The 15,550-nt window shown below is 36.6% G+C and overlaps 2 protein-coding genes across 2 annotated transcripts; one reads left to right on the top strand and one right to left on the bottom strand.

Moving 5' to 3' along the window:
* Positions 1-1,198: 1,198 nt before the first annotated feature.
* Positions 1,199-5,633, top strand: LOC107854965 (glycine cleavage system H protein, mitochondrial). Its single transcript, XM_047401756.1, has 4 exons — positions 1,199-1,439; positions 3,399-3,487; positions 4,570-4,740; positions 5,365-5,633. The coding sequence occupies exons 1-4, from the start codon at positions 1,328-1,330 to the stop codon at positions 5,488-5,490; spliced, it is 498 nt and encodes a 165-aa protein (XP_047257712.1). The 5' UTR covers positions 1,199-1,327; the 3' UTR covers positions 5,491-5,633.
* Positions 5,634-6,448: 815 nt separating this feature from the next.
* LOC107854964 (beta-amyrin 11-oxidase) lies at positions 6,449-12,459 on the bottom strand. The gene is made up of 8 exons (XM_047401748.1): positions 12,140-12,459; positions 10,684-11,173; positions 9,459-9,722; positions 8,097-8,189; positions 7,940-8,018; positions 7,444-7,550; positions 6,675-6,799; positions 6,449-6,574 (listed from the first exon to the last, which is right to left on the bottom strand). Exons 1-8 carry the CDS (start codon positions 12,370-12,372, stop codon positions 6,472-6,474), a joined length of 1,494 nt encoding a protein of 497 aa, XP_047257704.1. The 5' UTR covers positions 12,373-12,459; the 3' UTR covers positions 6,449-6,471.
* Positions 12,460-15,550: the final 3,091 nt, after the last annotated feature.

Consider the following 15,550-nt stretch of genomic DNA (forward strand, 5'->3'; position numbering starts at 1 on the left):
CAATACATACTATAATACGATTCAATTACACAATGCAATATAATATTGCTATACTCTGTATATGTTATGAAACAATATGTAACAATCATTCGAACAAACTTCTGCACCCAAGACTCGAACCAGATACAACTAGTGAATGATGAAAGAGTACTTATCAATGCAAGTTACAACACACCCTTCCTAGCAGTGGCGGAGCCACCCTTGCTCCAAAGGGTTCATCCGAACCCCCTTCGACGGAAAATTATACTATTTTTATATTATTTTATATGGATGTGTGGACTTACTAGAGGAAATAGAGTTAGAAATGAGATTATCCGGGAGAAGGTGAGAGTGGCTTCGGTGGAGGACAAGATGCGGGAAGGAAGACTGAGATGGTTTGGGTATGTGATGAGGAGGAGCACGGATGCCCCAGTTCGTAGGTGTGAGAGGCTAGCTTTGGATGGTTTCAGGAGGAGTAGAGGTAGGCCGAAGAAATACTGGAAAGAAGTGATTAGGCACGACATGGGGCTGTTACAACTTTCTGAGGACATGACTCTAGATAGGAAGGTGTGGAGGTCGCGGATTAGGGTAGAAGGTTAATGCGTGTGTGGATTGTAGCTAGTAGTTAGGGAGCTCTGGTGTAGCCGGCTTAGTAAGACTACAATTGTGCCCACTGGTTGGAGCCGTTAGTGTATGCTACTACGAGGAGGGGTGACCTTTTCTTATTTCTTATTCACTGTTTTTCACTTTCATATTGCTCTTATTTTCATGGCTCTCTTAGCTTTATTTGTATTATTTCTCATTTCTTATTTCGATTATGCCATCCATTCTGCTTCAGGTATTACTATGACCGCGTTAACTATTCTTTATCTTGAGCCGGGGTCTATTAGAAACAACCTCTCTACTTTTTCGGAAGTAGCGGTATGAACTGCGTACATTTTACCCTCCCCAGACCCCACTTGGTGGAAATTCACTGGGTTTGTTGTTGTTGTTGTTGGTTAAAAATATTTTTTATACATATATAGTAAATATTGAACCCCCTTCAACTAGTTTGTATATCCTTCTCAATGAAAATTCTGGCTTCGCCACTGCTTCCTAGTTCTCTATGTACATTTTGCTAACATGTTGATAATAAGGCATTTTCATGCAACTATATATTGTCATTACCAAAAAGATCTCAAGAGTATATATATCATTTGGTCACTCATCTTTGTAGGATGAGGCTTTCATTTTCCACCATTCAATGTAAGATAATATATATAAACCATAAGTATATACTATATACTAAATATAACACAATAAAATAATCTTCCCTTTGTTGAAAATCTACTTGAAAATAAAAATAAAAATGGCTTTGAGAATGTGGGCTTCTTCAACAGCCAATGCACTTAAAGTCTCTTCTACTGTTTCAAGAACCAATTTTTCACCAGCTTTTTCAATCTCCAGATGTTTTTCTACAGGTACTCAGTAAATAGTTTCTATAAATGTTTACAAAAATAGTCGGTCGCAGGGACAGAGTCAGAATTTTTAGTTTATGAGTTCTGAACTACGATTCATTTTATTTGGAGATAAGCATCCAGTAACCCCCGAACTATGGCCAAAGTTGCTAGAACAGAAGTCTTATTCCCTCCTTGAACTCAATTTTAGTGTATTTTTGTCAACCTTTTGTACTGACGTCACACTTTTATTACATAAAATAGGGTCCACATTAAAGGTGCCACTTCAACTAAAAAGGTTGACAAAAAGTGTCACGTATTTTTGTCACCCTTTTGTACTAACGTGACACCTTTATTATATAAAATAGGGCCCACATCAAAGGTGCCACGTCAACTAAAAATGTTGACAAAAAGTGTCACGTATTTTTGTCACCTTTTTGTACTGAAGTGACACTTTTATTACATAAAATAGGGTTCACATCAAAGATGCCACGTCAACTAAAAAGGTTGACAAAAAGTGTCACGTATTTTTTTCACCCTTTTTTACTGACGTGACACCTTTATTACATAAAATAGGGCCCACATCAGAGGTGCCACGTCAACTAAAAAGGTTGACAAAAAGTGTCACGTATTTTTGTCGCCCTTTTGTATTGACGTGATACCTTTATTACATAAAATTGGGCCCATATCAAAGGTGCCACGTCAACTAAAAAGGTTGACAAAAAGTGTCACGTCAACTAAAAAGGTTGACAAAAATACACTAAAATTTAGTTTTGAGGGTAATAGAACCCTTGTAAAGTTGGAGTGCGTCGTAGCAACTTTGATCATAATTTAGGAGTTACTAGATGCTTTACTCTGTGTTTGGAATAGATTATTTGTATACATTAGATAAGTGCTTTTTAACATAAATACGGGGTTTGAGCCAAAGTTACTGGGTGCTCAGAAAGCGTAATTTGCATTATGGCTCTGCGTATACGTAGATTATGCGTGCATAGTTGTACACATACTATACATGAATTTTTCATGTATTGTACATTTGCTGGCTCAGAAGGTCACGGGTTCAAGCCTTGGAAACAGCCTCTGACAGAAATGCAACGTAAGACTGCGTACAATACACGCTTGTTAGCAGGGGCGAACCCACGTGTTAGGATGGGGGTGCACGTGCACCCGGTAAGTTCGGAAAAAGTTGTGTATACGTACATGTATATACAGTGGCGGACCCAGGATTTAAGGAGAGTGGGTGCTTACTACAGAAAAAAAATAAAGAATCACGTGCACCTAACCAACTTCTTGTTTAGTGGGTGCTTTTATATAATTTATACCCATTTTCATATATTTTTTATGTAATTATACCTATTCCACGTCTAGTTTAGAGGGTGCCGGAGCACCCAAAGTTGATGTGTAGATCCACCCCTGTGTATATACCTTAAGAAACTGTTATATAAATTATATGCACCCTAAAGAACACAATATAATAGCACTTTGGGTGCATTGGTTCTCAATCTTGTTTCCTGCGAGCGCTTATGTTATGATAAAGTTGCACCTGCACTCTTCAAATCCTGGGCCTCTGCCCTTGTGGTGGGGCCCTTTCCTGGACCCTGCTACACGACACTATCCCTCAGTCGTCATTGGAAGATTCTCGAGAGCTTATGTTATGATAAAGGTGCACCCTTACTCTTCATATCCTGGGTTCGCCTCTGCCCTTATGGTAGGGCCCACGACACTATCCCTCAGTCGTCATTGGAAGATTCTCGAGCGCTTATGTTATGTTAAAGGTGCACCCGCACTCTTCAAATCCTGAGTTCGCCTCTGCCCTTGTGGTGGGACCCTTCCCCGGACCCTGCGCATAGCAGGAGCTTTAGTGCCCCGGGCTGCTTTTTTTTTTTAGTACATTTGCTGGCTATTTTTAGTTTAAGCGATTGGGTGAGCGGCAATTTAGATTAATTCGATTTTGTTTTTGTTTGGTTATATTGTAATTTGCAGTTCTTGAAGGGCTGAAGTATGCATCATCACATGAATGGGTAAAGCCTGAGGGCTCAATGGCTACAGTTGGAATCACTGATCATGCTCAGGTTTTTTCTTGTCTTTTAGTACTTTTTGTTTGATAATCGAGAAATCTCCGAGGGTCGAGATGATTAGAGGCGGAGCTAGGACTCGAAACTTTATGGGTTGTAAATTCTAGGATAACGACATCAGGTGGTGGTAGTACTTCTGTTACTTCTTTTCCTTGAACCGAGGGTCTATCGGAAACAACTTCTCTATTTCTGAGGTAGGAGTAAAGTCGGCGTACGCTCCACCCTACCGAGACTTCGCTTTGTAGGATTACACTGTGTATGTTGTCGTTGTTGTTGTTGTTGTTGTTACAATACAACGTGTACATAGTCATTATAACTTCCGGAATCCGACGACAACGACAACATACCCATTGTATTCCCACAAAGCGGGGCGTGGGGAGGGTGGAATGTATGCAGACGGGACCTTTTACCGCAGAGGTGAGGTAAAGAACCTTTTCCGATAGACCCCCGGCTCCAGACAAAAACAGACCTGAAAAAGACGTTATGGAAGTACAAGAGATAACAGACACTAAACGAAAAGAACTCATAGTCGCAGAACAATTCTACAACAAAATAATACTACAACTGAACTACACGAAACACTAGATAGTATCAGAAGTTGAAGAGATAGGGGTATACAACAACAACAAGAAGAAGAAGATACCAAGTGTATTCCCACAAAGAGGGGCGTGGGGAGGGTGGAATGTACGCAGACCGGACCTTTTACCTTAGAGGTGAGGTAAAGAAGCTTTTCCGATAGACCCCCCGACTCAAGACAAAAACAGACCTGAAAAAGACGTTATGGAAGTACAAGAGATAATAGACACTAAACGAAAACAACAGATAGTCGCAGAACAATTCTACAACAAAATAATACAACTGAACTACACGAAACACTAGACAGTATCAGAAGTTGAAGAAATAGGGGTATACAACAACAACAACAATAACATACCGAGTGTATACACGAGATAATAGACAGTAAACGAAAACAACAGACAGTCGCGAAACAATTCTACAACAAAATAGTACTATAATTGAACTACACGAAACACTAGATAGTATCAGAAGTCGAATGTGAAATGGCAATGTGTTTTCAGGATCATTTGGGAGAAGTGGTGTTCGTGGATCTACCCGAAGCTGGTACTTCTGTTTCACATGGAAGTAGCTTTGGAGCTGTTGAGAGTGTGAAAGCCACCAGTGATATTAACTCTCCGATCTCAGGCGAGATCGTTGAGGTCAACACAAAGCTTACTGAAACACCTGGTTTGGTAAGTATTACTACATTTTTGGCTTGTACTAACTCTATGTTGCTCGAACTCTTCAAAAATGCCTAGACGAGTTCGTGTCGGATCCTCCAGAATAGTGTATTTTTGAAGGATCCGACACGAGTGAGGCAACATTTTCGGAAAGTATGAGCAACATAGGTCGAGAGCTTGAAATGTCATATTCTTTATGATTTTTCACCTTCTGTAATCATGGTCAATATTACTATTGCTTCTTGTGTCTTTCCTTCATTTTTCATCTAGATCATTTTTCATCTAGATGAAATCTACGTCGCTCGGACTCTTCAAAAATGTCACTACGTGCGTGTCGGGTCCTCTAAAAGTAGTTCATTTTTGGAGGATCCGACATGGGTGAGGCAACATTGCCATAAAGTCTGAGCAACATAAGTTGAAAATTATGATTTTTTTACATTCTGCTATTTCTTGCGTCTTTCCTTTATTTTTCATCTTATTGATATCTATGTTGCTCGGACTCTTCAAAATTGCAACTTGGGTGCGTGTCAGGTCCTCTAAAAGTAGTGCGTTTCTGGAGGATCTGACACGGGTGAGACAACATTTCTTGAAAGTCCGACCAAAAACTTGAAATGACATATTCCTTATGCAATGAAGGTCAACTCGAGCCCATATGAAGACGGGTGGATGATTAAAGTGAAGCCAAGCAATCCATCAGAACTCGAATCTTTAATGGGGGCGAAAGAGTACACAAAATTATGCGACGAAGAGGAAGTTCATTAGAACTTTAAATTAACTTTTGAATTCATCTTAGACTAACTTTTACCTGGTTAATGTTTGATATTGTGATCAAACTTCTTGTCAATTGTTTCAAATTCTACAAGCATAAAAAATTGTTACAAATGCAGAACTTTTGAAGGTTCCGATACACATTCTACTGCATTTTTGAAGAGTCTGAGCAATATAGATTTCTGCCGCGTTAAGGTCATCTAGCTAGCAAAATGCTCCTCTCCGCGTTGGCCTAATTGCCCTTAATACTTCTTCTTGTTACTGGTTTCACTTCTTTCGTAGGAGTGTCTTCACTTGTTACAGTACATCTGTTCCAAGTGGCGGCGTTCCCTACGACATCTTCTGTCTTTGCGCTTTCTAACGCCCATCCCTAGCCTTCCACGACAAGTTGTAGTACCCCCCGGGGAATCTCTTCAAAACTCAGCGATGGTCTTTTTTTACTTCAATTAAGCAATGCTGAAAAGAAGAAAAAAAGATTTGTTGCAATGCACGATATATCAAGATGAGTAAAGCATTTAGAACCCCCCTAACCAAATTTGCTACGACACACTTCAACTTCACATGGGTCCTATTACCCCCTGAACTCAATTTTAGCATATTTTTATTGTCCTTTTTAGTTGACGTGGAACCTTTGACGTGGGTTCTATTTTTATGTAATAAAGGTGCTACGTCAGCAGAAAAGGGTGACAAAAATACGCTAAAATTGAGTTCAGGGAGGTAATAGGACTCCTGTGAAGTTGGAGTGTGTCGTAGAAACTTTGGCCATAGTTCGAGGGGGTATTGGATGTTTATCTCTACCAAGATTGGACCGTTAAATCTGAAATTTGTAACTTGAATAACAGAAAGAAAAGGAAGAACTATAGCTAATTAACATACAAACAGGTTGAAGAATCCACTAGACAAACACAAGTAAAACATGGTATACTGATGAAAGTATGAAACAAACTCATACGCGAAGAACAATTTGGTTAAGGCTCAACATGATGTCGAGATCCTTTTGAGTCTTGCAAGACAATTATCGGTAGGACTAGGAATTGGTAGATATGACACTCTTGCTTCAGGATTAACACGCTCAAGCCTGCACCAGAACAAAATTTGCAGGCAAAATATGCATCAGTACTCGAAATCAGTGTATGTTAAGAAGTTGCAGAACTCGAATGTGTTTATAACGTTAGTACCTATAGTTGAGAAGAAAGTAGTGAAGAAACACCGAAACTTCAAGCCTAGCCAACTCTGCTCCGGGGCACAACCGAGGTCCTGCTCCAAAGGGAAGGAACGCGCTATATGGTTTTGCCTCATCGTCCTGCTAAGAAACAAACGTGTAAACTTCCTTAGCCGTAAAAGTTAGTATTGTCCTCTAACCTCGACCAAATATTAGGTGGCGAATGTAGCTTATATTTAGCTACATATTCAACCAAAGCCAGTATTTTCGACATAAGCACACAAAATAATTATTCAGAAGTACAATATGTTCAGTGTTGAATTTAAAGTCTGAACCGATGAAGTTCAAATCCTGAATCCACGTTTGTAAATCTTTGTTATCATCCTTCTTAGAATGAGTCTAACAAGCGAAAAAACTCACTATATCGAGAGGGATAAAGGGATTGAGACCAAAACAATATAGAGTAAATGCACTGTTTCCACCCTGAACTATAAACGAAATTGCTGAGACATACCAGAACTTAAAGGGTGTCCTATTACCCTGAACTAATTAAAACCGTATTTTTAGCAACCTTCGTGCCTACGTGGCACATACGTGTGCCTACGTGGATCTTCAGTGTGTTGATTCACGCAGTGTGCCACGGAGGTACTAAGGTTGTCAAAAATACGGTTTTAATTAGTCCAAGGGCGTAATAGGACCCCCTTTAAGTTAGGGTGCGTCTCAGCAATTTCGTTTATAGTTCAGGGGGGAAACAGTGCATTTACTCAACAATATATAATACTTACATTCCATCTTGAAGGATTAAACTCTTTGGGGTTCACATGATTGTTAGGATCCAAATTAACTTGCCTTATCCAAGTCAATACCTTCCATCCTTTCGGTATTGTGTACCCTATATCGAACAAAACAAATCGCTTTTAGTACACTGTCGCGGTCCAAGCTCATGAACAAGCTTGCCGGCCCTATTTGAGCCGGCCTTCATTGGTCCGGCCTCCATTAGGGGTGTCACATACGCAAGATATAGTAAGGGCAACTCCGTGCACTAAAGCTCCTGCTATGCGCAGGGTCCGGGGAAGGGCCCCACCACAAGGGTGTACTGTACGCAGCCTTACCTTGCATTTCTGCTAGAGGCTGTTTCCAAGGTTTGAACCTGTGACCTCCCGGTGACATGGCAACAGCTTTACCAGTTACTCCAAGCCTCCCCTTCTTACACAAGATACAGTATTTATCAAAAAAGTTGGCGAAATAAAGGTGAAACACAAGGGAAATGGTGAAGTTTACCATTCATGTTGATTGTCCTTTTCGCGTTTCTGTAAATCGCTAAGGTGACATTAGAGCAACGTAGTGTTTCATCAATCACCTTGCATTTGAACACAATATATATGTTAAGATTCTTGAACTTAAACGGTCTACATTCGCGTATGACTAGATTACGTACCTTTGTTAGATATTTCATCTGTTTGATCTCGTCGTAACTAAGTTTCGTATCTGAATCAGGCAGCCTTTTCTTGACAATTTCCTCTTGTTCCTCCTGAAAAACATAGAATTTCTCATAGTTTACATAACTTATACAGTTAAAGCTCTCTATAACAATTATATTATACTCCCTCGGTCCATCTTAACTTGTCCGCTATACTAGAAATAGATGTCCAACAATACTTGTCCAGTATTGATGGACGGAGGGAGTATAACAGCATTTCACTATAACGGCCAAATTTTCTTTAGACTACATTTTCTAGGTTATATGTTCTCCTTAACAACATTTCTCTATAGCACCAAAAGAAATCTGAATAAACGACGTCGTTATAGAGAGCTTTAACAGTCAGACCGCTCTATAACTATCATCTCATATTACAACATTTCACGGTAACGGCCAAGTTTTCTTCAGAATGGATGTTTTGTTTTACCTTATGTTATATGTTCTCTAGAACAACGTTTCACTATAGCACCAAAAGATATCTGAACAAACGACGCTGTTCTAGAGAAGTTTAACTGTTGTAACAAAATTCTTGTCCAGAGTACAAATGACTTGCTATGTTACCTTTGCTTTAAGTAAAACCTCAGGATTTCACTATAACGGCCAAATTTTCTTCAGACAACATTTTCTTCGTTATGTTATATTATAGAGATAAGCATCCAGCACCCTCGAACTATGGCCAAAGTTGTTGCGACACACTCCAACTTCACACGGATCCTATTACCCGCTGAACTCAATTTCAGCATATTTTTATCACCCTTTTGTGCTGATATGGCACCTTTATTACATAAAATGGGACTCACGTTAAAGATGTCGCATGAGCTAAAAAGGTTGCCAAAAGGTGTCACGTCAGTTAAAAAGGTTGACAAAAATATGCTAAAATTTAGTTCAGTGGGGTAATAGGACCACCGTGAAGTTGGAGTATGTGTAGAAAATTTGGTCATAGTTCAGGGTACTAGATGCTTTACTCTATATTATATGTTCTCCGTTACAACATTTCACTATAGCACCAAAAGATATCTGAACAAACGGCGTTTTAGGTTATGTTATATGTTCTCTAGAACAACATTTCACTACAGCGCCAAAAGATATCTGAACAAAAAACGCTGTTATAGAGAGCTTTAACAGTCGAACCTCTCTATAACGATCATCTGATATTACAACATTTCACGGTAACGGCCAAGCTTTCTTCAGAATGGATCTTTTAGGTTATGTTATATGTTCTCCGTAACAACATTTCACTATAGCACCAAATGATATCTGAACAAACGACGTTGTTATAGACAGCTTTTAACTGTAGTAACAAATGACTTGTTATGTTACCTTTGCCTTTTGCAAGAACTCAGGATGTTGTTCTAAGTACATAACTGCCCATGCTGCAGTATGAGCAGTAGTTTCATGACCTGCAAACACGTAAACGATTAACAAGTCTACGATCTCCTCATCGTTCAATCTCTTTCCTTCATCGTCTTCAGTTTCCATAATCAAATCCACCATATCGCACTTTGTTCGCGATTCATCCTTCGTATTCATCACCTTCCTTTCATCTATTACTGATTGAAATATCTTCACCAAGTTTTCCCTAGCCTAAAGCCACAATTTGAAAGAAAGACAAGTTAATGACTGTTATTTTCGACGTGGAACATTGATTTATGTATGTGAAAAGTCCTGTCGTGTTTCTCTTTTACACGTCTCTCAACAAAACTTAATTAGGAGAGGTTTATGACTATTTTACCATCATTTATGTCTTAAAATATAATCTCTCTTCATTAACTATTTACTCTATCGCGGTGTTTGCAGTCTTCAAGAACAATAACCGCTAAGGATAAATTAGGTAAAAATAATTATTTCCGCCTTTAACTTCTAAAATGACAAATAATTTAAGACAACTATTTTAAGAAGAGTAAAACATCTAGTATCCCTTGAACTATGACTAAATTTGCTACGACACATTTATTTTATCGTATTTTGTCAGCCTGTTTAGCTTACGTGACACCTTTGACGTGTGCCTTATTTTTATGTAATAAAGGTGCTACATCAGTACAAAAGGGTGATAAAAATACTCTAAAACTGACTTCAGGGGGACAATAGGACCCCTGTGAAGTTGGAGTATGTCTTAGCAACTTTAGCCATAATTCGGGGTTACTGAATGCTTATCTCTTTAAGAAATCACGACATATAATTTGAGACGAGTGAGTAAAAAATGGATCATAGACTATTTTACCATAGTTTATGTCTTAAAATATAATCTCTCTTCATTAACTAGTTACTCTATCGAGGTGTTTGTAGTCTTCAAGAACTATCATCGCTAAGAATAACAACAACAACATACCCAGTATATTCCCACATAGTGGGGTCTGGGAGGGTAAAGTGTACGCAGTCTGTTTCCAATAGACCCCAGGCTCAGGACAAAAAGACAGTAAATAAAGTCGTAATAAAACATAAAACAAGATGAAATAATAGAAACAAGACACCCACAGAATAATACTATGCACTTGATTTGTTGGATAAAAATAATTAGTAATTATAAATAGCACATAGATCTAACCTTGAATGCTCTATGATAAGCAAATCCTGGAAGATTGATAGGCAAAGCCAAAAAGCCTTTCAAATAAATTGTATACACTTTTTCCACCATATCTAACCATTGAAGATCAATCTCATTACTACCCATCATGATCCTTATTGTAACTTCAAATGTAGCTTTCTTCATTTCACTAAGAAACTCAATTGGTTTATCTTCAATGGCACACCATTTTTCAAATGAACACTTTACAACGTCTTCAATTAAACCAAGGTACAAACACAATGCATTTTTGCCTTTTATAGGTGATGTTGTTATTCGTCGTAATCGCTTGTGTTCTTGGCTTGTAATTCCATGGAGGGCTTTCTTTCCTATCAGTTTCAACACTGATTGAGGCCATCCTAACTCAAAGTTTTCATCATCCATTAAGATTTTCTTGCATACTTGTGGTTTTGTGACAATGATACTTGGTGTTCTAAACATATATGTCTTGTACATTCCTCCATCTCCATAACTTCAATGTTTTAACCAAACATCAACAATGTTAGCACTATAGAGATTTAGTTAAGACTATATAGAACATGAAGTATAGCGGCGAAATCAGGAATTTCGTTAAAGATGTTCAAGATTTAAGCATGTAGTACCCCCGAACTATGACCAAATTCACTATGACACATTCCAACTTCGGGGGGGGGGGGGGGGGGGGGGGGGGGGGGGTCCTATTACCCTCATGACCTCAATTTTAGCATATTTTTGTCACCTTTTTGTGCTGACGTGACACCTTTTGTCAACCTTTCTTTTAACATTGACCCCAGATGCCTCATCAGCATAAAAGGGTGTCAAAAATGCGCTAAAATTTATTTCGGGGGTAATAGTACCCTCATGTGTGTGTGTGTGTAGAGATAAGTATCCAGTATACCCCTCGAACTATGGCCAAAGTTGCTACGACGCACTCCAACTTCACAAGGGTCCTATTACCCCTAAACTCAATTTTAGCATATTTTTGTCACCCTTTTATGCTGACGTGACACATTTATTACATAAAATGGGGCCCCATGTTAAAGGTGTCACGTCAGCTAAAAAGGTTGACAAAAGGTGCCATGTCAGCTAAAAAGGATGACAAAAATACGCTAAAATTTAGTTCCGGGGCTAATAGGACCGTCATGAAGTTGGAGTTTGTCGTAGCAAATTTGATCATAGTTAGGGGGATTCTAGATGATTTACTCTAAACTTTTTAAACGAAGAATGTTCAATCGATCACCATTCAGTCTACGTGGTACGCAAGATGAGTCGCTAACAACAAGGATATCAATGACTCAAACGATAACAAAGGATACAACAACAACATACTCGATATACACAAACGTTATCCTTACCTTAGTGGGATATTCTGATAGATTTCTGGTTCAAGATAAAAGGTAATGAATTAATATTTTTACACTTTTATAAAGAAAAGATGAATATAATAAGAAAAACATACCTAGAAGTAAAGTAAGATATAAATGATTCAGGATCACCATATCTAAATGTTGTAAAAAAATTGAACATATTCCCAATGAATGGCCAACTCATATCACCAGGAGGTATATTATAATCTTTTGAACTAAATTTTCTTGTATAAAACCAATCATTTGCTCTCTTTAGCAAACAATAAATAGCAAAAATCACAATTGCAAAAGAAGTGAAAAATATTGATCCAAAATCACACATCATTTTTTTCACTATTTAGGCAAAACCAAGAAAAGTTTAATTTGCATGCAAAAGATATAATATAATGTATGATTCAATTGGTTTTATAAATAGTTTGTCACATACAAAGTACTTTCCATAAATATAGGGATTATTTGTTTGTCCGTACATAATTTAAGAATAATAATGTCATCATTTATTGAAGATTAAAGCATCTAGTACCACACTGAACCGAATTTGCCACGACGCAATCCAACTTCGTGGGTCCTATTACCCTACAAAAGGGCAGCCCGGTGTACTAAGCTATCACTATGTGCGGTGTTTAGGGAAGGACCCCACCACAAAGGTGTATTGTACGCAGTCTTACCTTGCATTTCTGTCAGAGGCTATTTCTAAGGCTTGAACATGTGACCTCCTGGTCAGTTACTCCAAGGCTCCCTTTCTAAAAGAGCAGTCCGATGCACTAAAGCTACCGCTATGCGCGGTATCTAGGGAAGGGCCTCACAATAAGGGTGTATCGTACGCAGTCTTACCTAACATTTCTGCCAGAAGCTATTTTCCAAGGCTTGAACCCATGACCTCCCAGTCACATGACAACAATTTTATTGAACTAAATTTTAGCATATCTTTGTCAACCTTTTTAGTTGTTGTGACACCTTTGACGTGGACTCCATTTTCGTGTAATGAAAATGTCACATCAGCATAAAAGGGTGACAAAAATACACTAAAATTGACTTCAGGAGGGTAATAGGACCCCTGTGAAGTTGGAGTTTGTCGTACCAACTTTGGCTATAATTCAAACGTGTACTAGATGCTTTATCTCTTTATTAAAATTCTAAAACCTATTTAAAATAGGACAAAACATTTTTTTCTGTATCTATATCTATAATATATTAAATGTGTGAAGACCTTTAGAAAATTGATTTGAACTTTTTGCCCTTCATTAAAAGACTCTTATTTAGACAAAACTGTCTTTTCACTATATTTTTTAATTTATTGTTTTATTATTTTTTACTATATTAACTAGACATCCTAAACTATATGAGACTCTTAAAATATATGATAGGAGAATTAATTAATATTTTCCTTTTTATTAGACTTCGTAAAATATATAGTAGGAGAATTATTTAATATTTTTCTTTCTACTGTTTAATTAGAAAAATACTCCTAAAATAGGACTCTATTAAGAAAATACATCTATAAATATTGAGATGTACGTTAAACTAGAGAACAAATCAATTTATCTATTGGGAGAATATGATTGATGCTCATCTAACTTGATTTGATTGCATGTCTAGATTGGTGGATGCTTGATATATTCGGTTGACTTTGAATAATTTCTTGTATAAAGGTTAGGTTTAATTGTATTATTTCAATCTATTATCTTATTGTTTTATTTTAATTTACAGATACTAGATGAATGTGGGTCAGCTTTGAATTTTTTTTTATGTAAAGGTTAGGTTTAATTGAATTATCTTAATAACTCTATTAGTTTGTTATTTTGTGGTAATTTACAGTTCGTAGATGAATTTCGATCGGCTTTGAGAATTTTTTGTGTGTAAAATTTAAGTTTAATTGTATTGTTTTGATATCACTTTTATCGTATTATTTTGTTGCAGTTTACAGGTCATAGATAAATTTCGGTCAGCTCTGAGGAATTTTTTTATGTAAAGGATATATTTAATTATATTATTTTGATATCTCTATTATCATATCATTTTGTTATTGTTTACAAGTGGTAGATGAGTGTCGGATGACTTTAAAAAAAATTGTGTGTAAAGATTAGATTTAATTGTATTATTTTGACGTCTCTATCATTTGTATTGTTTTGTTGCAATTTACAGATGCTAGATGAATGTCGATCGACTTTTAAAAATATTTTTGGTAAAGGTTAGGTTTAATAAATAAATTCTCCAATTTTTACATACTCAAAAGATATTAAATTTAATTATTATATTCATCTTTATTATTTAAATAAATATCTTATTTAATGTAATGTTTGAACTCATTAAAGTGAGGTACACGCGCAAAACGCGTACACCTAAACTAGTATTATTATAAATTGCAATTATAATGCCACGATGTTGGAACTAACGTAGCAATGCTTATTGGTGGACACATATTATTATTTCGTATGGTGTCGTAGTCGTTATCATCATATAATATAACAAATAATTTGATATTATATATACACGACCTCTCGTACCATTGTTGATTCAAAGCAGAGATAGATTCAAAATTTTAATTCAATGAGTTACATCTTTAAAGTTCGTAGTGCTAAATTCATCGTACTTCGATCATAGTATGAAGTTTAGATCTAAAAAATTAATGATTTTTTGCGTTAAAAATATTGAATTCAGATGAATCCGACCCGAATTGCCCATGAATTGGTGAAGCCGGCTTGTGATACATATTGTATATTGTAATGTTACCAAATATGAAAAGACAAATTAGGAGTAAGCAAATTTGGGTACCAAATATTTGAATATTATGAAGTTTACATCTTAATATTAGTTGAAAATTGAGTGATTTTTCATATATAAATAGACATATATGTCTCTACGTGGAAATTCACGTGAGATTGTCATATAAATGTCACATAAAATATGTGTGTCTCTTATTCTAACTGTATAAAAGTTTAAGTGTTGCAATATTAATTATATATTTACAAAGTTTCAACCGAGCAATCCCATAGTCGAGGTGTCAGTATTAATATGTATTCTATACTATATACATATATTTACAAAGTTTCAATCGAGCAGCCGGTTGCCGATGTGCCAATATTAATATGTATTCTATAATATATATTTACAAAATTTCAACCGAGCAGCGCGGTTTCCGTAGTGCCAATATTAATATGTATTTTATGTTATATACACACACATATACTTACAAAGTTTCAATCGAGTAGTCCAGTTGCCATGCTACCAATTTTAATATGTATTTATATTATATACATATACCAATTTTAATATGGTGTATACATATAATATACCAGTATTAATATGTATTCGATATACAAAGTTTCAACCGAGCAGTCTAGTTGTCATGTTACCAATATTAATATGTATTATATATTATATACATATACACGTATATTTACAAAGTTTCAATCAAGCAGTTTGGTTGTCATGCTAAAAAATTAATATGTATTATATATTATATACATATACACGTATATTTACAAAGTTTCAACCGAGCA

Source organism: Capsicum annuum, chromosome 1, assembly GCF_002878395.1.
Source record: "Capsicum annuum cultivar UCD-10X-F1 chromosome 1, UCD10Xv1.1, whole genome shotgun sequence".
Lineage (NCBI taxonomy): Eukaryota > Viridiplantae > Streptophyta > Magnoliopsida > Solanales > Solanaceae > Capsicum > Capsicum annuum.

What these genes read in the sequence shown, in the direction of transcription:
- LOC107854965 (XM_047401756.1), top strand. Translation starts at nt 1,328, where the DNA reads ATGGCTTTGAGAATGTGGGCTTCTTCAACAGCCAATGCACTTAAAGTC. An exon ending in CTCCAGATGTTTTTCTACAG is followed by an intron (nt 1,440 to 3,398) that starts GTACTCAGTAAA and finishes TGTAATTTGCAG; the next exon opens with TTCTTGAAGGGCTGAAGTAT. An exon ending in GAATCACTGATCATGCTCAG is followed by an intron (nt 3,488 to 4,569) that starts GTTTTTTCTTGT and finishes ATGTGTTTTCAG; the next exon opens with GATCATTTGGGAGAAGTGGT.
- LOC107854964 (XM_047401748.1), bottom strand. Translation starts at nt 12,372, where the DNA reads ATGATGTGTGATTTTGGATCAATATTTTTCACTTCTTTTGCAATTGTG. An exon ending in CTTATCATAGAGCATTCAAG is followed by an intron (nt 9,723 to 10,683) that starts GTTAGATCTATG and finishes TTGTGGCTTTAG; the next exon opens with GCTAGGGAAAACTTGGTGAA. An exon ending in TTAATCCTTCAAGATGGAAT is followed by an intron (nt 6,800 to 7,443) that starts GTAAGTATTATA and finishes GTTTCTTAGCAG; the next exon opens with GACGATGAGGCAAAACCATA.